This window comes from Periplaneta americana, chromosome 3 (genome assembly GCF_040183065.1).
Source record: "Periplaneta americana isolate PAMFEO1 chromosome 3, P.americana_PAMFEO1_priV1, whole genome shotgun sequence".
NCBI lineage: Eukaryota > Metazoa > Arthropoda > Insecta > Blattodea > Blattidae > Periplaneta > Periplaneta americana.
In genome coordinates this window covers 19,437,818-19,461,645 of record NC_091119.1, presented here as the reverse complement: position 1 = coordinate 19,461,645, position 23,828 = coordinate 19,437,818, and the positions used below count along the sequence as shown (strand labels likewise).

Here is a 23,828-nt window from a genome sequence, read left to right as displayed (position 1 = left end):
ATGTACATTGCGATAGTTGTTTTCTTTACAGTCCGACACGGTTTAATAAACTAGTGCGAGAAATGAAGTTTTGCCAAATCAAGGGTTAACATACGGAGAATTTTGACGTTCAGATGAACTACTGTATGACTATGGGAAACCAACGCAACGATCGGAAATGACTGTGCTCATATGGAACGGAGTCTAGCCGCAAATACAGGAGACACTGCGCTGGCTGACGTGAAATCCGGTTATTTCCCTCAGCTTCAAGTTCAATGCGAGGGTCACTCCACACTTGTCATTGCTCTCTTATGAATAAGAAGAGAAACGCAATGAGTTTCAATTAATTGGAAAAGATTTCAAGTCATTCAGTAAACTCTCTAGCAACAAGCAACTTGTCACTCTCCTGCAATGGCAGTGGACATCTGGACTAGGGTGAGTTGTTCATGTTGTGACGTAAGTTACACAGATTTAATTAATTAAATGATAAAATAATTATTTTAGTAGTTCAATAGAAATACTGACCGTGCTATCCAAACATTTAATATTAAACTTCCGATATTTCAGAGAAGAACTTAATCATGTCTTCATTTTACGATGAAAGAGTAATGGAACGGAGAAAAATTATCTCCGGCACCGGGATTTGAACCCGGAATTTCAGCTCTACGTGCTGATGCTTTATCCACTAAGCCACATCGGATACCCATCCCGGTTTCGGACAGAATCGTCTCAGTTGAAGTTCCAACTCTTGGGTTCCCTCTAGTGGCCGCCCTCTGCACTACGTCATAGATGTCTATGAACGTAGGACCGAAGTCCACACATGTGCTGAGGTGCACTCGTTATGAGTGACTAGTTGGCCGGGATCCGACGGAATAAGCGCCGTCTTAAATCACGAAGTGATTTACGCATATCATTTATATTATTTTAATGTACCGAAGTACATATGAGATATCCATGCAGATATTCTGCGTCATCATACGATGAAAGAGTAATGGAACGGAGAAAAATTCTCTCCGGCACCGGGATTTGAACCCGGGTTTTCAGCTCTACGTGCTGATGCTTTATCCACTGAGCCACACCGGATACCCATTCCGGTGTCGGACAGAATCGTCTCAGTTTAAATTCCAACTCTTGGGTTCCATTACTCTTTCATCGTATGATGACGCAGAATATCTGCATGGATATATCATATGTACTTCGGTACATTGAAATAATATAAATGTCTTCATTTGCCCTCAAAATTAATATTTGAGAGAAATTGTTTTCTGGAATAAAATTGTTACAAATTAAGGCTAGTCCACAATAAACCGAGAACGGAAACGAAAACGTAAATATTGTTAAAACAAATGTATTTAAGCATTCACAATTAACTTTCACGTTCCCGTTCTCGGGCTCCGGCAAGCTTCTCGTTAATTGTAAATGCTCACATTTAAATACATTTATTTTAACAATATTTCTGTTATCGTTCTCGTTGTCGTTTCCGTTCCCGGTTTATTGTGCACCAGCCTTTATTTTTTCATGTCCAAGCTGTCGTCTCCTGTCTTGTGGGCATCACGATTGTCACTAGAGCCAAGATTCTTGTCTTCAAACTCGGCCAAAGGTGATAAAAATTCTTAATACGGCTTCCTTCGAAAGGACGTAATGCTCCTCACATGAACCAATCCTCAAAAGTACGAGTAATAATAATAATAATAATAATAATAATAATAATAATAATAATAATAATAATAATAATAATAATGTGGCAGTAGTAGTAGTAGTAGTAGTAGTAGTAGTAGTAGTAGTAGTAGTAGTAGTAGTAATGGTACTAGTAATAGTAGTGGTGGTAGTGTTTGTAGTAGTAACAGTACTAGTAATAGTAGTAGGGTAGTAGTAGTCACTTGGGGTAACTTTGTACCACTTCTATCATATGAGGCGTTCAGAGCAAAAGTGGTGTAAGTCAAAATTGGATATTGAGGTTTAAATTAAAAATTCTGTAAAATACAGCGAAAAATAGCAATTAATATGTCCTTCTTGCTATCCACTAATAGTTTAAATAAAGTGAATATTAATTGCTACTTTGCGCTGTATTTTACAGAATGTTTACTTTAACCCTCATTACCCATTCTCGACTTACACCACTTCTGCTCTGAACGGCTAATATTTTTATATTTACCTAAAATAGTGTCTATTGAAATTTATATTTAAAAGTAAATTACCTATTTAAGAAAACTATGCTTATTTTATAGGTTGAGGTAATAAACATAAAAAATCATATTTTAAATAGGTGAAATTTGACATTTAATAGTGGTACTGTACAAAGTTATTCGTCTAATTGGGGAAACTTTGTACCACATGTGTTTTCCTATTACATTCAATTCTCTATATCCCCTTCAAATTCAAGGTAACTTTTGACCATTCATTAAGAAAATACACGAAATTAATTATATTTGATAAATAAATTATGGTTTATTTAACGACGCTCGTAACTGCAGAGGAAGATGTCAAAGACATTGTAAACCTGTGAAATAAATAAAATAATAATAATAATAATAATAATAATAATAATAATAATACTTACTTACTTACAAATGGCTTTTAAGGAACCCGAAGGTTCATTGCCGCCCTCACATAAGTCCGCCAGCGGTCCCTATCCTGAGCAACATTAATCCAATCTCTACCATCATACCCCACCTCCCTCAAATCCATTTTAATATTATCTTCCCATCTACGTCTCGGCCTCCCTAAAGGTCTTTTTCCCTCCGGTCTCCCAACTAACACTCTATATGCATTTCTGGTTTCGCCCATACGTGCTACATGCCCTGCCCATCTCAAACGTCTGGATTTAATGTTCCTAATTATGTCAGGTGAAGAATACAATGCGTGCAGTTCTATGTTGTGTAACTTTCTCCATTCTCCTGTAACTTCATCCCGCTTAGCCCCAAATATTTTCCTAAGCACCTTATTCTCAAACACCCTTAACCTATGTTCCTCTCTCAGAGTGAGAGTCCAAGTTTCACAAGCATACAGAATAACCGGTAATATAACTGTTTTATAAATTCTAACTTTCAGATTTTTGGACAGCAGGCTGGATGATAAAAGCTTCTCAACCGAATAATAACAGGCATTTCCCATATTTATTCTGCGTTTAATTTCCTCCCGAGTGTCATTTATATTTGTTACTGTTGCTCCAAGATATTTGAATTTTTCCACCTCTTCGAAGGATAATTCTCCAATTTTTGTATTTCCATTTCGTACAATATTCTGGTCACGAGACATAATCATATACTTTGTCTTTTCGGGATTTACTTCCAAACCGATCGCTCTACTTGCTTCAATTAAAATTTCCGTGTTTTCCCTAATCGTTTGTGTATTTTCTCCTAACATATTCACGTCATCCGCATAGACAAGAAGCTGATGTAACCCGTTCAATTCAAAACCCTCTCTGTTATCCTGAACTTTCCTAATGGCATATTCTAGCGCGAAGTTAAAAAGTAAAGGTGATAGTGCATCTCCCTGCTTTAGCCCGCAGTGAATTGGAAAAGCATCAGATAGAAACTGACCTATACGGACTAATAATAATAATAATGATAATAATAATAATAATAGTAATAATGTATTATTATTATTATTATTATTATTATTATTATTATTATTATTATTATTATTGAAGCTCCATGTCCACTCTTCCTGGCGTTAGCTATTCACTAATAAAATTATTATACTCCTATTTGATATGATTTCATATACAAATTTCAGCTACTCTTCCAATAAAAAAGAGACTGTCAAATCTGATTTATCCGGCAGTGTAACATTAGGTCTAACTTATGATCAAGAATCTAGTATTTTCCAACTTAGTATTCAAGATCAAGAATTACTGCAACAAAGAGTGTTCTCTGTGAATGATTACAATCCAAAAAACATCAAAACTCAATGTGGTAAACATGTTTACTTTCTTTACAGATGGATCTTCTGGTGCTGACAGTCATACTTAACTTTCCACGGGAAACTTACGCAGAATCATCAACCACTATTAATATATCTCGAACTGAAATCAACAGAAACTTCTTGAAGGACAATATGTTTGTAACTTCAAGCACAAGAAACATATTTACTGACGAAATTACCAGCTTCAATGAATCATTAATACCAACTTACTTACTTACTTACTTACAAATGGCTTTTAAGGAACCCGAAGGTTCATTGCCGCCCTCACATAAGCCCGCCATCGGTCCCTATCCTGTGCAAGATTAAGCCAGTCTCTATCATCATACCCCACCTCCCTCAAATCCATTTTAATATTATCCTCCCATCTACGTCTCGGCCTCCCTAAAGGTCTTTTTCCCTCCGGTCTCCCAACTAACACTCTATATGCATTTCTGGTTTCGCCCATACGTGCTACATGCCCTGCCCATCTCAAACGTCTGGATTTAATGTTCCTAATTATGTCAGGTGAAGAATACAATGCGTGCAGTTCTATGTTGTGTAACTTTCTCCATTCTCCTGTAACTTCATCCCGCTTAGCCCCAAATATTTTCCTAAGCACCTTATTCTCAAACACCCTTAACCTATGTTCCTCTCTCAGAGTGAGAGTCCAAGTTTCACAACCATACAGAAGAACCGGTAATATAACTGTTTTATAAATTCTAACTTTCAGATTTTTGGACAGCAGGCTGGATGATAAGAGCTTCTCAACCGAATAATAACACGCATTTCCCATATTTATTCTGCGTTTAATTTCCTCCCGAGTGTCATTTATATTTGTTACTGTTGCTCCAAGATATTTGAATTTTTCCACCTCTTCGAAGGATAAATCTCCAATTTTTATATTTCCATTTCGTACAATATTCTGGTCACGAGACATAATCATATACTTTGTCTTTTCGGGATTTACTTCCAAACCGATCGCTCTACTTGCTTCAAGTAAAATTTCCGTGTTTTCCCTAATCGTTTGTGTATTTTCTCCTAACATATTCACGTCATCTGCATAGACAAGAAGCTGATGTAACCCGTTCAATTCAAAACCCTGCCTGTTATCCTGAACTTTCCTAATGGCATATTCTAGCGCGAAGTTAAAAAGTAAAGGTGATAGTGCATCTCCCTGCTTTAGCCCGCAGTGAATTGGAAAAGCATCAGATAGAAACTGACCTATACGGACTAATAATAATAATAATGATAATAATAATAATAATAATAATAATAGTAATAATGTATTATTATTATTATTATTATTATTATTATTATTATTATTATTGAAGCTCCATGTCCACTCTTCCTGGCGTTAGCTATTCACTAATAAAATTATTATACTCCTATTTGATATGATTTCATATACAAATTTCAGCTACTCTTCCAATAAAAAAGAGACTGTCAAATCTGATTTATCCGGCAGTGTAACATTAGGTCTAACTTATGATCAAGAATCTAGTATTTTCAACTTAGTATTCAAGATCAAGAATTACTGCAACAAAGAGTGTTCTCTGTGAATGATTACAATCCAAAAAACATCAAAACTCGATGTGGTAAACATGTTTACTTTCTTTACAGATGGATCTTCTGGTGCTGACAGTCATACTTAACTTTCCACGGGAAATTTACGCACAATCATCAACCACTATTAATATATCTCGAACTGAAATCAACAGAAACTTCTTTAAGGACAATATGTTCGTAACTTCAAGCACAAGAAACAAATTTACAGATGAAATTACGAGCTTCAATGAATCATTAATACCAACACCTACAATAAATGGAATTGACGGAAACTGGACCAGCACTAAACATGATAGAACAATCCTTAACGAAAACATGGACGAGGGTTTCAGGAACTTTCTGGTGTTGAAGAAATATTTGGATCCCACCATAATGTGCATTATTTTCATTGTTGGAACAATGAGCAACGTCACACTTCTCTTAATATTGGCAAGACATAAAGAGATGCGAACATCAATAAACGCCTGCATACTCACTATGGCTCTTGGAGATCTACTTTCTGTCATTGTCAACATCCCACTCTTCTACGCTCTTCTAGTTTCCAACAGATGGACAGTTGGTGTCGTCCTCTGCAAAGCGATGTGGTTTTTCAGTGATTTTGCAGTTGGCCTCAGCATATTTGCAGTAGCAATGCTTAGCGTTCAAAGATATAGAGGCATTGTTGCTACCAGTATACATATCCATAACGGACTCCAAAACTCAAGATCCCGTCTCATTTCTGGATTAAATATTACATTAATTTGGGTTCTGTCACTCGCATTTGCACTCCGCACCGCTGTTACTGCCAACGTTAAAGACGAAGAGTGCCGTTCTGTTGCGGGGACTTACGGCACCGAATTCTCGAAAAATGTAGCGCTGCTCAATCTGTTTATATTTTGTATCATTCCGCTCATCGTGATCGCCATATTTTACAGTTTAACAGCCCGACATCTGGTGGAGAGTGTGCGCGATGTACCGGGAGAATTGTCTACAAATCTGAAGAAGATAATTCGTGGGCGAAAGAAGGGAGCCAGAATTGTTTCAGCACTGACTGCTGTTTTCTTCGTAAGCTACGTGCCTTGGTATTCGTGGCAGGTTATATTCTTCTGGGGAAATTTTGTCAGTGACTACAAAACTGCTACATATACTTACACATTTCTTTACTATTTTTTCTTCGGAAATTTGTGTTTCAATCCTGTGGCACTGTATTGCGTGAGTACCACCTTCAGGAATTATTTTAATTTTTACCTCTTCTGCAGACGGAAAACGAAGTTCAGTCGTATGAATGAAATTACGACAAGTTCTGCAAAAAGCAAAATAAGTTCCTTGCATTCTAGAACAAATACAACTGTATGAAAGTCCAGCACGTATTTTCAAACACTGCGATATTAATATATAATTCAAGGAGTTGGCGAAGAGATCATCTTAAAATGTAATAACCTCTAAAAAAAAATAAACTGTGAAACAAACAGTTAATACCAGCAAAATTTTGTTAAAACTTTTTGTTTAAAATATAATCAAACATTAACCCCCTGTATGTATGTAGCCTATCTGTTCTTGTATAGCCCATGAATATGGGCTTTACTCGTATAAATTAAAAAAAAAAAAGTGGGTATCAAATTTTCCCCCATATCTCTCATTTCTAATGCATCGTAAGATGCTGCACATAACATATGAAATAAATAAACATTTCGGAATATTCATTATTTTTATTTGAACATATCACACATATTTTTAACTACGAACTCTTCCAAAAATGGAGGAACGTAACATCAGCGCTGTTGAAGAAACCCAACAGAGTTCACAATAAAGTATCTATCTGTCGTTAAGGCTTTCAATGGTTTCAGATATCTACACATATAAAAACAGTATGTAGGATGCGATTTAACTTGCCCATAGCTGCTTGCTTTAACTTTATGTCGATGTTTTTGACAAATTATAAGAAACGCACTGTTTGGGCAACTTAGAATAGTGGATGCAAAAATAATAGTGTCGTTTGCTAGTTAGTTTAAACTGTTGATAGATCGTAAGGTACATATTTTTAACCAGTTTTTTTTAATAATTAAATCTGGTCTACAATAAACCGGGAACGTAAACGAGAACGAGAACGGAAAAATTGTTAAAATATTTACATATATTTAAATGTAAGCATTCACAATAAACTAGAATCTTGCCGTAGTCCGGGAACGGAAACGTAAAACTTGGCGAAGTTTTAACTTTGCAGTTCTCGTTTCCGATCACAGCCTACTAGATTCTTTCTGTTGTCAACGTAAAGATATTTGGTCGTCGTATATTTTGTAGCAAGGAGGCCGTGACATAATTTCTTTTTCGTGCATTGTGTCCAATTAATTCAGAAATTCAGTGGAATTACTTTCAATATATGCTACATGTATGTGAGACCATATTACCAAGTGAATTGAATTCTTAAATATTCTGTGCCATAAATTTTGAAGTTGGTTAACCTGTATTTTATGTTGGTTGTCTTGTACTCATGAGAGAACGCCATTGATTCATTATATCAAAACATCAGAATGCGTAATATCGACTTTACGTATCATTGTTGACATGCATATCGATATGCATAGTCGTTTCCGTTTTCGGTTTATTGTGAATCAAATTCACGTTCACGTCCTCCGTTTCCAGTTATCGTTCTGGTTCTCATTCCCAGTTAGTTGTGAACCAGCCTTTACCGGTATTCATTTTTTTTGTAATTGACTCAATAAAAATGAAAATTAATGGTTTAGGTTTTCTTCTATAAAAGAAAGCCATGGTGATTTCTTTTACATTTTGAAAACCATATTAATTATGGACAATTTAAACGAAAGCTATAAATAAAAGCAAATGAAAAGGAAAAGATCGTTTTGATCACAGTAGGTCATGTAATACAGAATCATATTTCTTATCGTTTCTAAATTTGGTTTCGTCTTCCAACAGGCACTAAAACAGTTCATCTCTCAACATAATGAAGTCAAGTATTAGATAAAAATGAGCCTGTACGTGAAAATAAATAAAAACTGTTTTTTTTTTAAGAATTTTGGGACTTCGTGTAGCTATAGTCGGGCAGAAATTAACGCATCTTTTAGGCACTAGATGGAGGTGGTTGTTCAGTCTCCGGCCAATTTACAAATGCAAAAAAGTGCATTACATGCAACATGGGAAGGCTTTGTCCTGGATGACGTGAAACTCTACATTATCGTGAGATGAAATAACTAATACTGTGATTGGACATCACGACTATCTCGTGAATCCATTACTCAATACAACAAATAAATTAAGAAAGTTTTTCATCGCTTTTAGCTGGTTAGGTTATATTAATTGTAAATAAAATGGGCGACAAACTAAAACAAAATAAACATTTACATTAAGTGATAAATGCATATCAGTAAATATCATAGAATAAGTGACTTTTTTCTAGCAGTTCTGTGTTATTTTCAATGCAATTCAAATTTAAGAAGACTAACATTAACGAAAATTATTGACTTCGTCATTTAGAAATTGAATCCAATCGAATGTATTTGGTAGGGCCTAACGATATGTTAAAAATTAAACTGGATTTTTCATAAATTAAAAAAAATATCTGTGAAGAACTCATAGGCTCATACAATTAAAATTCTTCATATTTTCGAGGGTCACTTTAAAACTGAATAATTATTACGTCGAAATTTGTCCCAATTGTAAATATATCAAGACAAAAGAAATGAAGTTTCAAAGAAGCCGTTTTACAACAAAGCCTTCCTAATGAGGTAAAGTTCTCTTTTAAAATCTCTGGAACTGAAAGTATTGTGCGGCACAATACAATCTTCTACGGAGATGCTCTTCCGTGGACAGTGCTTCAGAGATTGTAGGCATGGCGCATCATCAAGTCGAAATAAGCGTCGTCATCGATGCTAGCGCTCAGGCCGGAGTAGTAGTTTATGAACTCTTCCTCAGTCACCTGGAAAAATAATTACCTATCATCAATATTAATAATAAGTTTATAGTCATCAAAACAAACCCAAGTTCCACATTATCCGTTAAACTACTAACTTATTTCCTAGATACCACTGTGATCTAAGTTAAATTTAACACACTTTTACCTTTAATGTGGTTAAAAGCAAAGACGTTATATAGTATACTAGACTCACACAGAGCGCTGTCCAAAATTGAAACCTGTCTGCGCATGTTTACGCCGCCATGCTACTGGTAGAAATAGAGCGGTAAACACGATTGTCATACTTGTCCTTTGTTTTGTCTCGGGTGTTTTTAGTGAACAGTGTGAAAGTAATGGCAATAGAATTTTGAAAGATGACATATTATCGCCGCGGACTCATGCTTAACATGCCGGCATCTACAATAACGTGCGGTGTGCTTTTAAAACATAATTTTGCCGACCGATTGTTGCTCTGTAGGTTTCACTCTAAGCGTCACGTTGTCACGTCTACTTCCTCGATAAGAATAAGCACTAGTTTGTTATATTGTTAAATGGTTGTTATTATTATTATTATTATTATTATTATTATTATTATTTCATATACGAGTACGTTGGCTTTTTTTTAACTCTTAATAATAACTCTTTAATATTAATTTTTAATCACATACCTTAATGTTCGTCCTCAGCACAAGACATTGTATCCTCGTTTTTAGTCCACGTGGATTAGACAAGTAAGTGTCATTTAATAATGGAAGCAGCTTATTGGTTGCATTATTGAAATTGAGGCGAGTGAATGGAGCGGCGACAAAGAAATTTAAAACAATAATACAATTAAATTTCAAAGACCTGCCGAATGTTAACCATGAGAGCGCGGCGATAATACCATCCCTGTTTAATTTTCCAAGTCATTTGCAATAGGTACGATATAATATTATCTCTGTTGTTACAATATCAATATCATTAAAAATCAATCAGTAGTTTACGACAATAAAGAATACTTAGTTGATTGTACAGGTATATCAGACTGTAGAGAAATCCCACTGAGTGAATTACTGTATTTAGACTTACACATCAAATGTTAAAACATTAGTGGAAAGATAACTTTTTGTTTTTATTATGTAGATGAATTTATCTGCAAGATAATAAACTTTCATTCAAGATCCATATATGGATAAATAAATATACAGCTAATAAATAAATAAATAAATAAATAAATAAATAAATAAATAAATAAATAAATAAATAGCTAAGCCTTCTTTGTGAACTTATGATTCAGAGTTCATCTGTAAATAACTCTTTTACATTTTGCCGGATATATTTTATTAACAAAAGCAAGGAATGGCATCTTATTGATATTACATATGTGCGTAAAAATTATGTACCATCACTCCGCAAGCAATGATAATATATCTATTTTATTTATTTAAAATATCAATACAATATGTAAAAAATCCACACACAAAAAAGTAGGTCTATGTGGTTTTTTTTATCTTGCATAAAGTAATTGTTTAGTTTTTAGGTCTTCACGTTACCTATTGTTTGCAATGTATTAGGTACCAGTACGTTTTATAATTGATAGCATTCCGTTTATTAAATTGAAGAATGAATTCAATGTAATTTGGCTACCATCGCACATTATATTTTGCCAGATTACCTATGTCCTGTGGTCTACAAGTACCGGTAATATAATTTTCGATTCTCTAAAACTTAACAACAGGTCTATACTGATAATCACATATTTATTTCACTTAAGAATTTGATTATAATAAGAACTTGTATAATCAAGGTGCATACATTTATGTCTTGTGACCTAAGAGTAATGTATGTTAATATAATTTTCGATTCTCTGAAACCTAACAATTTGCTGATTATCGTAAAATTATACATTCTATAATGTGTATTGTGTAGGCCTATTTATGGATGTATCAGCATGTTTTCTATAAATTGCTGCATACGTATTTTCTTTTCTTTAATGTTCTAACGCATATCAATGAAACTTTGAATATGTTTATTTCGTCCTAATTTTACGTTAAACGTCGAAAATGGCCATAATCTGTCAATTTTAGATCATCACTGCGTTAAATTGCGTGATCTACGTTCTGCTATTATGCGTCTGCTCTCCAACATCATGGCGGCAAGCGCAGCGTTCAATTTTCCCCGGTTTCCTCGTTTCGCGCAGCCGACACTGTAGGGGCTTGGTTAAAAGAAGACGAAATCGGAATTGAAATAATAGACAAACCAGGAATACTGAACACGTGGACGAAATATGCAGAATAGTTATATGAGACAGGGAATCGTCCAGATGACTTAGCTGTAGAAGACGAAGCAGCCGTATCAGAAAACGAAAAAGGACTTTCTATTTTAAGGGAAGGAGTTGAACTAGCGCTTAGGAAAATGAAGATGTGATCGAGATGGGAGGAAGATGAACTAAAAAAAAAATTATGTTTTATTTAACGAAATTTTGTCCCGCAGGTGTTCTTTTACATGTCAGTAAATCTACTTTCATGAGCCTGTTGCATTTAAGTATAAGCTTACTAAAATGCCATCGATCTGGCCCGGGATCAAACCCGCAATCTAGGGGATAGAAAGTCAGCTAAATATTGAATCAATTTTCTAAGGCAGACGCCTATAGGCCTAAGTTTGTTTTGTTTATGCCACGAAATATACTTTTGTTGAGAATATAATCTTTCTTTCCATTTGTAGCCATAATGTCATAATAAATAGTGATAAAGTCATGGTCAAAGCTCGGAAGTTGGGGACTTGTGTCTTTGAACGTGGCTAAGCGACCGGACTTCAATGTCAACAAACTCCCGCTTCCAGCACGGAGGTACTGTCAGGTCTGCTATAAAAGTGGTTCCTGGCTGGAACAACATAATGATAATATTATGATAGGTTGAAACATCTAATTTTATAGCATATATATATATATATATAAATAAACATGCAAAATACATCAAATTTACAGTTCTGCTCTGTACATTTCATTACAGTGTATGACTACATGCATTCGAAGATTTTCGAACCCATAAATTCTTCGTCTGTTAGTTAAACATGATTTGAAACGAAGGAAACTTATTTCCACGTCACATGAAGTGACGGAAGCAAACTTTAATTTTTTTATTTTATTTATTTTAACTAGCTACCTAGTGAGTACAAATTGCATTTATAAAATAAAAATGTTTCTAGCCACTACCGTAAGAGTCAGGCTCGTGTACGGTGTGGTCTTAGTGAATAATATAACATAAAATTTACAAGGACAGTTTACTAAATACAGTAATTAACTTAATTCAAACCAATAAGTACAACACAAGAGCAAGAATAAAGAAGAAAGGGAAAACGAGAGAAAAATACACATTTAATATAAATTGACAATCCGACAGAAGCCAGTGATATTCAATAAAAACATGAATATAGTCGATAGAAATAAAAGGTAAAAAAAGTACATTTGTTACTATTATATATCATGGATAATTTTACAAAATTCTTTTTTAAAAGTTTCAATTTTAAAAAATTTCAAATTTGGAAAATGGTTTGAAATTTTATTATAAAGTCTTGGGCCTAAATAAAATACTGAATATTTCACTGTCACTGTTTCCTGTTCGATTTTCAGCAGATCTCGTATCTGAGAAAGATAAGTATATCCTAAATTTTTCTCGCAAATAGTTTTCAATTAGTGTATCACTACTAGGGAAGGTCCCTCTACGACTTGATCCATGGCTATGCACAAATTCTCCATCAATTTAAAGGACTGCAATGTCTTTCAATGAATGCCCGTTTCCAGCTCTAGTTTATGTGTGGTACAACTTACAAGATATAAACTCTGCATTAGAAGAAAATAATGTATCTCCTCAGAATTCCTCCACGAAATTCTGTACCTAAAATTTAAGAAATGCATTTTCAAACTTCCATAACACCCATTCGAATAACACGTATTTTCTAATTCCTCAAACAGACCGTTTACCTGTAATTCTCTTAATGTCATTGGCTTCGACGTGACACAGTTTATTCGTTCGTCTTCTTGCCATTCGATGTGACCACTTTCTTAGTACAAACGACTGTCCCTGAGCACTTGCAGCGTGAGCTTTGTGTACGTTATGCCTGTAACCTTACTCAAGCACACGACACACAAGTCCCCAAGATCCGAGCTTTGGTCATGGTATAATACATTTATGAACCTGATGTTAAGTCCACACCTTAAGTCCACACCTGTGGAGTAACCAGGTGGCCCGGGTTCGATTCTCGGTCGGGGCAAGTTCCCTGCTTGAGGTTATTTCCGGGGTTTTCCCTTAACCCAATATGAGCAAATGCTGGGTAACTTTCAGTGCTGGACGCCGGATTTATTTCACCGGCATTATCACCTTCATCTCATTCAGACGCTAAATAACCTAAGATGTTGATAAAGCGTCGTAACATAACCTACTAAAATTAAAAATTAAAAACACCTGATGTTAATTACTAAAACTGTCATAAAAGAGACAGGAGCAATTATATTTTCTTCCTCACTTAAAAAAACATAAAAAGCACTAGATTGTGTTCGGATGGACGACCTCACGAATACTAGCCCGGAACGCTACCATTACGCTACAACAGTAACACGCAGAACACTTTAATTATAACTGTAGATATCAGGCAACGTGGTCCAACAACATGTAATATCGCCTGTCTCCGAATTGTAGCGAAGATACTCGAAGAGAACTTAGCTTCTAGTGAGCGGCCACTTTTTCTTCTGGCAGCTGTACAATCCAGATTCGACTGTATTGTGTAAATAAAAAAATAAATATAAAATAAATAATCAAAAGAACATACAAGCAAGCAAACAAATATAAAAACCTAAATAAATAGGAACATAAAAACATGAAATAAAAATGTATATTATTATTACTATTATTATTATTATTATATTATTATATTTAATCAAAATAAGATTAAAATTAGCGTATTTCATTACATCATCGAAGTTCCAAAGCAATTGGTTTTATCTGCAGTTTCTGCTGCTTTCCCTCTTCATGTCTAGAAAATTGGGCTTCCTCCTTATCAGTTATTTAAGGGGTTAGGTATAGCTTACAGCAGTAAAATTTTTGGAAATAATCAGTATTTTTATCTTCCATTACTGTATCTTGTACAATAATGAACATTGGTATGTGTAAAACACTGTCCTTCTGCTTTGTGAAAAAAAATATTTTTACGATTAAAAAAAAAATATTTATCTATTTTTTTTTTCAAAATTCAAAATGGTGGTAGTTTACAATGCAGTGATGAAGCGTTTCCATCATAACTCATAAACTTCTTAACTTGTTAACTTTTTCATGTTCTCTTTTACTTTATTGCTGAAACTCATGTTTACAATAAGTCTTTCAACTACATTCCTTAATAAATATCTCTTTATAATGTGTTAGAAGGAAGTACTGATATTTGACCATTTTTTTAAATTAATTAATTTTTTATTAGACAATCTATCAAAGTTAGAGAAGTGATCTTGCATCATAGTGTAGGTATGACATGCATAAATACACACAAAAAATTTCATCACAGAATGTTGGATAGTTTTTGAGTTATGTGGGAAACGCTTCATCACTGCACAGTGAACTGAATTTTGAAAAAAAATGTAAACAATTTTTTCTAAATCGTAAAAATATTTTTTTTTTCACATAGCAGAAGGACTGTGTTTTACGCATGGGCTATTCCATATGAAATCGATCAGTAAAAAACCTCGCATTTTTTAAGACTCAAATTTTTTCCCTATTTATACAAGGTACTGAGGAGAGTGCATTTTCAAAAATATACTATCGAAAGTCAAACGGTTTTCGTACTATTGAGCGACAAATTTAGCGTATTTTATAAAAACAAGCCTCTTTCAGCGCTCAGAACTCTGGAACCATTTACTGCAGAACATTGAACGGGAGCTCATTTTGAAGCTGACATTTGGTAGGTTATGATAAGTAATACTTATTTTTATTGTATACAGGGAGACAGATAATATGGTTTTCCTTACTTTTAGGCTTTTTGCTCATTTGTAAAAATATAAAAAACATTGAGAAAAAACTTTGCATTAGTAAGAGTGATTCGGCATTGTTTGCTTGATGGCTCGGCAATAAGTTTCGAGGGTATTAAATAAGTTATTTTCACACGCCTAGACTTGAACGGCGCATTGCCGCACGCATTGGCCGAGAGCTGAAGATAAGCGAGCGTCGGGCGTCATTTTACTTCTGTGTTTATGAAAACTTGTGATAAAGCTAGCCCAGCTATGCGCTAATTGACGAAACATCACGTGTTTATGTCTCCTGGTCTTGCTTCCCTAGGCTAGCTCCCACCTCACAGTCAGCTGATTAGCTCACGCGCGTACTACTTATTTTCTTTATTTGATATTTTCAATACTTTCTTATCAACGGTGCACTAGTAAAAAATTTGTGTTTATTTGCACTTTCAATGCGAAACCTAACCATATATTTTTAAAATATCTTTTCGTGGGCAAAGGCAGCTTAATGAACAAAAATCTAAATTTCTCCATTTCCATAGAAAGTAAGAAAAACTGTTTACATGTCAATATAAACTTTAATTTCTCAGCATCAAAATAAACCATTATTTTGATCATTGGGTGATCGGAGCCACAACAGTTTAAATTTGCTAATTTTATGAAAATACGATAAATTTAAATATTTTTAATTTAAACACTATGAAGTTCTGATGCCTCAAACTTTGCACAAAGCATTGTATCACAGCTGTCAACGGACAGAAAAAGTTTCATTGTATTTAAAAATTGCAAGGTCAATTTTCTCTATATTTCGGTCGATTTGAGATGGAATAGCCCGCATACTAATTTTCATTATTGTACAAGATACAGTAATGGAGGAAAAAGATGTTGAATATTTCCAAAATTTTACTGCTGTAAGCTGTACCTAACCCCTTATGTACTTGAGACGCAGACATACGTAAAAAAAAAGTATGAGCGTCGCTAAGGAGACCGCAAAACTGGGTCTGATCATGTCTTTATACGAAGCTAGAACAAGGTCGTCCTGTCCGCGTAGGTGTGCAACCTTGTGAGGGTATTGATTCCTCGATGTACAGACCCACGTAGCGCCAACTACAGGCTTGGCAATGCACATTCTTATCCCATGAGACTGCAGCGATCTCTCCAATCGTGTTCCTAATCCCTTCTTAAGTTTGTGCTTACTCACGAAATACAGAGACATCATTTTATTTTTACTAACATTTTTAATATCAACCGGGCTATATATTTGGATTAAAGGTCTAGAACCGGAATCACCGCTTGCTCCCTCTTCCAAGACTGGAGTTCGATGATACTGGCGTAAAATACAAATCACATTACTAGGTATAGGAGGGAAGAAAAGTAGTTCATCCATTTATGTAAACTAGGAAATATCGCAATTTTGTGTTTGATAATTTTCATTAGGTTTTTGTTTAATCAAAATACAGTACAGTATTAACACTCAGTGTTTTTACTCACCAACTGAGTTATCCATGCGGACGTATTCATTATGTAGTGTATATTATACTGTCTACAGCACATTAGCGTACAATATCGAGAATGAAGTTAAATTGAAAAATAATCATAATATGGATATTTAAACACATTTTTGAAAATGGTGGCCGTGCATATTATCGCACTATAGACTAATTCCAATTACCAGTTTCGTCCTTCGTACGAGTAACTCATGTTGAAATAATTCTATACCTACTCTATAAAAGAGTAGGCTACCTTACGTACTGTAAATTCAATCTTCACTTCTGCCCGATCCGAAAAGATAAAATTACTCAGAAATGCTATCTACTGTCCGTTCAAGTGGTTTTGTTGCAGGGTCGTAGAAAGGGGGGGGGAAATAACGTGACAGTTAATTACTTAACAAGGCATTTTTATTTAAGTTATTTTAAATAGTTGTATAATATTACGTAGACGTCCAATTCCTAACAGAAATTAATGTTGTCATAAAAGAGCTAAGACAGCCCAGCTACTAGACTTTACAGAGGGGCGAACAGAAGCAGGTGGGGGGGAAATCGGGATGCGACGTAAACAAACGGACGACAGTACCTGTGCGAAAATATGATTCAATATTGAAAGCTCTTTCGTCACTGGAAAACGTGAACATTTTTCTGCAACGTACTATACTCACTAACTCAGTACTGCATACGCGGCCTCGGTTCTGTGTGGAGGACGCTTGGAGTTTACTAGTAGAAGGTGTGGGAGTGAAGTACATTCAAAAACTCAGGTACAATATAAATTGAAGTAAAAATAAAATGATGTCCCTGTATTTATGAATAGACATTTAAAGAAGTGATCTAAAATTCAAGCTCTTCATAAAAATTTCAGCTAGTCAACAGTCTAATTAACGGTTGACCTAGAGATTTTACATTGCATGAAGATTACGGCCGTAGGATCGAATCTTGTTTCGAGCACAGATGTTCTTATCTTATCAATATGAGCTCTTGAGTGTTCTTAGAGGAGATTTTCTCGGAATCTTTTCCTTCCTTCCTTTCGTCCATCGCTGTGGAGTATCGGTTAGCCCCGTGAAACGAGCGGACCCAGGTTCAAATCCTGGTTGAGACAAGCTACTTGGTTAAGGTTTCTTCGAGATTTTCCCTCAACCGACTAAGAGGAAATGCTGGGTAACTTCCAGTGCGAGACCCTGGACTCATTTCGCTGGCATTATCAACACTATTCTCACTACAGGTTTGATTTATCTAGAGAAAAATTAGAGTGGGATTTAATTGACAATTACACGATTAGAAGAAAGTATATATCGATTAGAAAAAATAAAGTACTCTAATACAATAAAATATGAATTGGCTTACTAAAATTCTATTTCACTAATGTTAGCTTCACCAAAACGTTTGAACGGAGCCGCCATTTTCAGTCTACTTCTATGCATTAAACAAATGATCGCAAAGCATGTTTTATAGTACCGTAAAGAATTTGCAGTTTTAAATGTTGGCAAACAAAGAAACAAATGGTAGGGAGGTGATAAAACAGAAGGAAGTATATAAAGATTAGAAGAAATAGAGTAATCTAATACAATAAAATAGATATTAATTGACTTACTAAAATTCTATTTCACTAATGTTGGCTTCACCAAAATGTTTGAACGGAGCCGCCATTTTCAGTTGAATGTCTATGGGTAAACAAATGACGATCGCAAAGCATGTTTTATAATATTATAAAGAATTTGCAGTTTGAATGTTGGCAAACAAAGGAATAAATGTTTGGGAGGTAATAAAAACAGAAGAAAGTATATAAAGATTAGAAGAAATAAAGTAGACTAATGTAATACAGTAAAATTGGTATTAATTGACTTACTAAAATTCTATTTCACTAATGTGTGTGTGTATAATGCCTACCCACTTCACTTTACGTGATTCAGGTTCCGCATACTGCGGATAGATGGCAGAACTGTGACCCATTTTCAAATTGCACACCACATCGGGGGGCCACGTTATGCATGATGTGTATCTGTGAAGAGTTATGTCTTGTACTAAGGTGAGTATATGTTACGTGTTCATGTAAGTGTAGTGTAGGGAATGAGTGAGGATGATGATAATGAAGGTGAGGAAGGGAGAAGGGAAAACCTGATACCGGCACGTAGCCTACTCCTATTGAATAGCACCAAGGGGGCCGCCAGGCTTAACGTCCCCATCCGACGGACGAATCACTATCAACAGTGGCATATGCCTTCTCTTCATAAGCACTGCGGAGAGATTAGGGATTTAACCCAGGCATATTGGTGTGCAATTTAGTAATTAGAAGTTGTGCACCGCCATCTCTCCTAACCCCGAGGTAGAAATTTTACAAGAATCGAACCCGGACCGGCTAGTCTGGAGGCAGACACGCTACCATGGAGCTTGCTCGGCGGACTCTATTTCACTAATGTTAGCTTCACCAAAACGTTTGAACGGAGCCGCCATTTTCAGTTGACTGTCTATGTCGGAAACAAAAGACGATCGCAAATCATGTTTTATATTGCCGTAAAGAATTTTCAGTTTGATATAAGCTATTGGAAAACAAAAAAAAAAAAAACAAATGTTAGGGAAGTGATAAAAAGAAACAAATGCTAAGGAAGTGATAAAAAGAAACAAATGCTAGGGAAGTGACAAAAACAAACAAATGCTAGAGAAGTGATAAAATTGTAGCGATAAACAGCCATGATTGGTTGAAACACGTCCTTTCGTACCGTTTTATCTGTCAAAAGTAGTACGAAGTAGTAAAAGTGTAATCTTTCACTCACACGCTAGATAACCATCGCAGTTGATAAAGCGTCGTAAAATAAATCAATTAAAAAGCTCCTTTGTTCCTCCAACCTTCTAGCAATTCATTTTGTTACCGTCATTCGTCCTATTCGTAATCCATTAGAACACTAATCAATTTCTAGCCTACGTCACATTCGTATCACTACGAATAAACTTGCTATATTTTACCCCCCTTTTTTTTTACGAGAAATGGTTGAAAATAAGTTGATAATTTTAACTACGATTTTTAATAAGCGTATTTGTCGTCACTGTCATCTCCATAATAGTATTTAATGTTCTTAATTTCCAACAAAACTTATTACTTTTGATGTAGAACACGTCTTTCTCCGCACCGAATATGGACATCCATTCTGGGATCCGTAGTGAAACAAAAAACAGTAGAATTCCAGACGCTTAATGTAACATTATCAGCCACCGCCGAATTCCGTGTTGCTGATAAGGAAAAACCGCAGCAGTGCCCACATTTAATCATCGCGGTGTGGTTCTCAACAAACGGTCCGCGAGTTGCATGCAAGTGTTCAATATTATGTCGCTATGATTTTGGTTCAGAGCTGGTTATGTATCACATATGAATGCTTCTGAACTAGGTTCAAGGAGATTAATTGGAGAAAATTTAAGAGTTAAATATGAACTTATACCGAAATAACGTGAACTTAAATTAGCGTTTATACAACTTAATGTGGGTACAACTTGATTGGCGGCAATTTTTTACCCTTAACCTCAGTTCAAATGCTTTACACCAGCGTTTCTCAAACTTTTTTGATGTGGGAACCACTTTTTTAAGTGAGAAAAGTTCCGCGGATCACCTTATTCTTGTTCCCTTCGAAAGCAAATTTATCATTTTATAGCATATTTTAATATTAATATATGCCTACTTATATTTTAAAGTAGAATTAATTAAAATTAATTAAAGTAACTCAATTTTATATTAGTATTAACTAATTAAGCTAATGTTAACAGAAGAAAATTCATTTTTGTTTCTTTAATAATTCAAGGCTATAGGAGTTTGGATATTCTTTAACTTATTAACTAAAAAAAATAAATAAATATTGGTACTCACATTAATGAGATGGATGAGCCTGTCGATTCTTGGACAGTTCTATATTTGGACGTATGCTGGTAAGCTTATGTCAGAGATCGTCACATACATCGAGTCGATTTCGGTACTTTGTTTTTATTAGAGTTAGTGATGAAAACCCTTTCTCACACAGATACGTAGAAGCAAACTGAATTGTAATCTGTAAAGCACCATTGTACAGTTCACTATATTCTCTTTTCACTTGTGATGAGGTCCAGAAATTAACCATACCTTCCGCTTAGAATTTCATTTTAAGTCCGGTCTCATTCGAGAGTTCAATTAACTGTTCTCTTTCACTCAATGAAAGTTTGTTAGTTTCAATATCGCAATGAAAGTGATCACGAACCCATGAAAATTCATCATATTTACTTGGAAAATAAGTTTCAAATTGTGACCTCAGAGTTGTATTATTGATGTACGACGTACAGTACGTGACCATTTCAAAGTGCAGACTAGGTGTCGGTAAAACTATTAAGAAAGTCATATGTACAGGGAAAAGATGGCGAGGAACACCACGTTCATAGTGCTTTAAATTCCCTGTTGTTCTTGAGAGTAGAGTGGGAAGTCAGTAGACGGATAGGGTAATAAATTTCATAAAATGTCAGTACTGAGAGAAAAAGTGAAAGGCGATTGCCATGTGTCATTTCCAAACTCTGAGATTTTCAGCTATAGAGTGATACGCAATTCGTTTGAATTTTATTTTTTCTTCTGTCTTTTTGAAGGACCACAAGGTCAGACCTCGAGGACCACAGGTGGTCCGCGGACCATAGTTTGAGAAACGCTGCTTTACACAACCGACCCTAACCGAGCGAGTTGGCTCGTGCCTATCGCATGGGACTCGCATTCGAGAGATCCGTGGTTCGATTTCCCGACCGACCAACCTGACTGTGGTTTTTTCATGGTTTTCTACAGTTACTTAGGCAAATGACGGGTTGGGATTTTCATTGCCACGGTCCATTTTCCCTTCCCCTACCGTGTAGAAAAAGAATTTAGATTTTTATATCATATCATTAATCTTCTTCATCTCATTCAATAGACATATTCAGGTCAAGACGCATGTCTTCATCCGCTTACGGCAGGAGGCGTCCTCTCCGCAACCGTTCCTGGGTTCCCAGCCTTCCGCAATATTTCTGCCAGGATTCATTCCTTAAGAGCACTTCCAAATGCGCTTCGACACCTTGGAAGGGCCGTTGGAATGGATCCTATGTTGCTTGGTCACCTTGGAGGTGTGAACTTAAAGCGGGGAAGGATAGGAGGCACCCATTGGGAGAGCGGATGAGGGATCACATGTGACCGATGGGCTGGTGCACCTCATCCTCATTCATCCTATAACATTCGGGATGCACAATAGACCTCAGTATGACCGACGTGCGAAGGGTCTTTCTACCCTAAGTTCGACATAATATATACGTACATTCTTCGCCCAACAGTGCATAATACTGTGGAATCCCGGCCATCAAGTCATTCAATTGAGTGCGCTCCTTGTATAATGGCAGTTGACTTATGTCAACATATATGTCAAACATGGAGTTAGGCCACAAAAGGAAAAACACTAGAGAAGCGGGATTCGATCCGCTGCTGTGGATTGAACTTCGGCGTAGCTCAGTGGTTAGAGCACTTGGTACGTAAAACCAAGGACCCGGGTTTGATCCCCGGCGCTGGAGCGATTTTTTTCCTCTTGTTATAGAGTTAGGTTCCCCGTTTTCCTTCCCCTGCCTTTCCAGATGATTGAGCCAATATGTAGCTCTGAAACGTTGGCTTTGTCCACACTAACGTACATGGTGCAAATACCCAAAAACCGCTTATCGCGTAGATCAGGTATCATGAAAATTTCGAATCATAGCTTATTTTCTTACTCGTTTTTACATGTGACATACGAAAACTTGTATTGACTTTCATTTTTTTCACGAACTCTAAACCAAAATCATTCAGCGTATTCCGAATCTCACCGGTCCGGTGGCATCAATGACGTCAAATTGCAACGAAATAAGGAACAAAACTGCTGGAAGGATCGATGGCTGTCATGGCGACTGTACAAGTTGTTGTCTGTGCTACGCTAGCAAAATTTTGCGAAATTTTCGTACTCCCATCTCGTTCAAAGAAAAGAGAGCATAAACAATTTATTTCTTGAACCGGTAGTAATAACTGGTCCGTTGACATGTTCGCTCATAAGCCATTAACATATTGTTTTTACGTTGTGCTCATTACAAACAATACAGCAGAACACACCGCCATGACACTACAGTGCACGATGTCATTCGTCTGCTAATTCCCGCCCTATACAAGAACCAATCAGATTCACTGATGGCGGCTGATGGAGACTGCCACCACCTCTGCAAGCTGATGGCACCGGTGCGACACCGGTGGAGCATCAATGACGTCATCGGTGGAATTCGGAACACCGTGATGCCATCGGATTGCTCACCGGTGAGATTCGGAATACTCTCATAGTGACTGAGCGTTCAACACCGACACACAACTCGCGGGCCATTTGTTGAGAACCACGTCGCGATGATTAAATGTGGGCACCGCTGCGGTTTTCCCTTATCAACAAAACGGAATATAGCGCCGACAGTTGCATGATTTTGTGGGGCAGACAGAGTTAAAAAAAAACAACTGTAAATGCGATTACTCCCAGCACTTTCGTGACGTCAATAAACGGGACTGCACGGTTCGGAGGGTGGGATAGCGGATCACGAAGCGTGTGGATAGGGGCCGTGGCGTGAAACAAGCTCATGTGATTAGGGCTACGAAAATACTGCAGTAACATCGCCTACTGCGAGTATATGCAAAAAATTACCATTTCCAAAAGCAAGAGACCTACTGACCTATTCCGATACATCGTAACCTACAAACTCGCAGTGAAACTACTTATTGTATTATTATTATTATTATTATTATTATTATTATTATTATTATTATTATTATTAGACCGTGGAAATTCATGCAACTGCATGTTTTTATTGTTTTGACACAATGAAAAAGTAAAATTGGATCTTTGCCGATCATGGTTTCTACGTTCGAATGAAGCAAAGTTTATTTTGCATAAATGCATATTTCGAGGGTTTTCCCTTTGTATATACATTTTTGTTCGGCATATTGCAATAAGCTACCTAAGTGGCATCAATCGACCTGGCTGTATAACGAAACACT

General features: G+C 35.9%; 2 protein-coding genes across 4 annotated transcripts in view; one reads left to right on the top strand and one right to left on the bottom strand.

Moving 5' to 3' along the window:
• Positions 1 to 5,417: 5,417 nt before the first annotated feature.
• LOC138697087 (neuropeptide CCHamide-1 receptor-like) lies at positions 5,418 to 6,832 on the top strand. Its single transcript, XM_069822683.1, has one exon. It carries the CDS (start codon positions 5,506 to 5,508, stop codon positions 6,784 to 6,786), a length of 1,281 nt encoding a protein of 426 aa, XP_069678784.1. The 5' UTR covers positions 5,418 to 5,505; the 3' UTR covers positions 6,787 to 6,832.
• Positions 6,833 to 7,119: 287 nt separating this feature from the next.
• The window catches only part of LOC138695815 (calcyphosin-like protein), a 117,640-nt gene continuing 100,931 nt past the window's right edge, over positions 7,120 to 23,828 (bottom strand). For all 3 annotated transcript variants that reach the window (XM_069820055.1, XM_069820054.1, XM_069820053.1), the window contains exon 5: positions 7,120 to 9,364. In XM_069820055.1, coding sequence (XP_069676156.1) covers positions 9,263 to 9,364 — 102 coding nt within the window. In that variant the 3' untranslated portion in view covers positions 7,120 to 9,262. The remainder of the gene's footprint in view (positions 9,365 to 23,828) is intronic.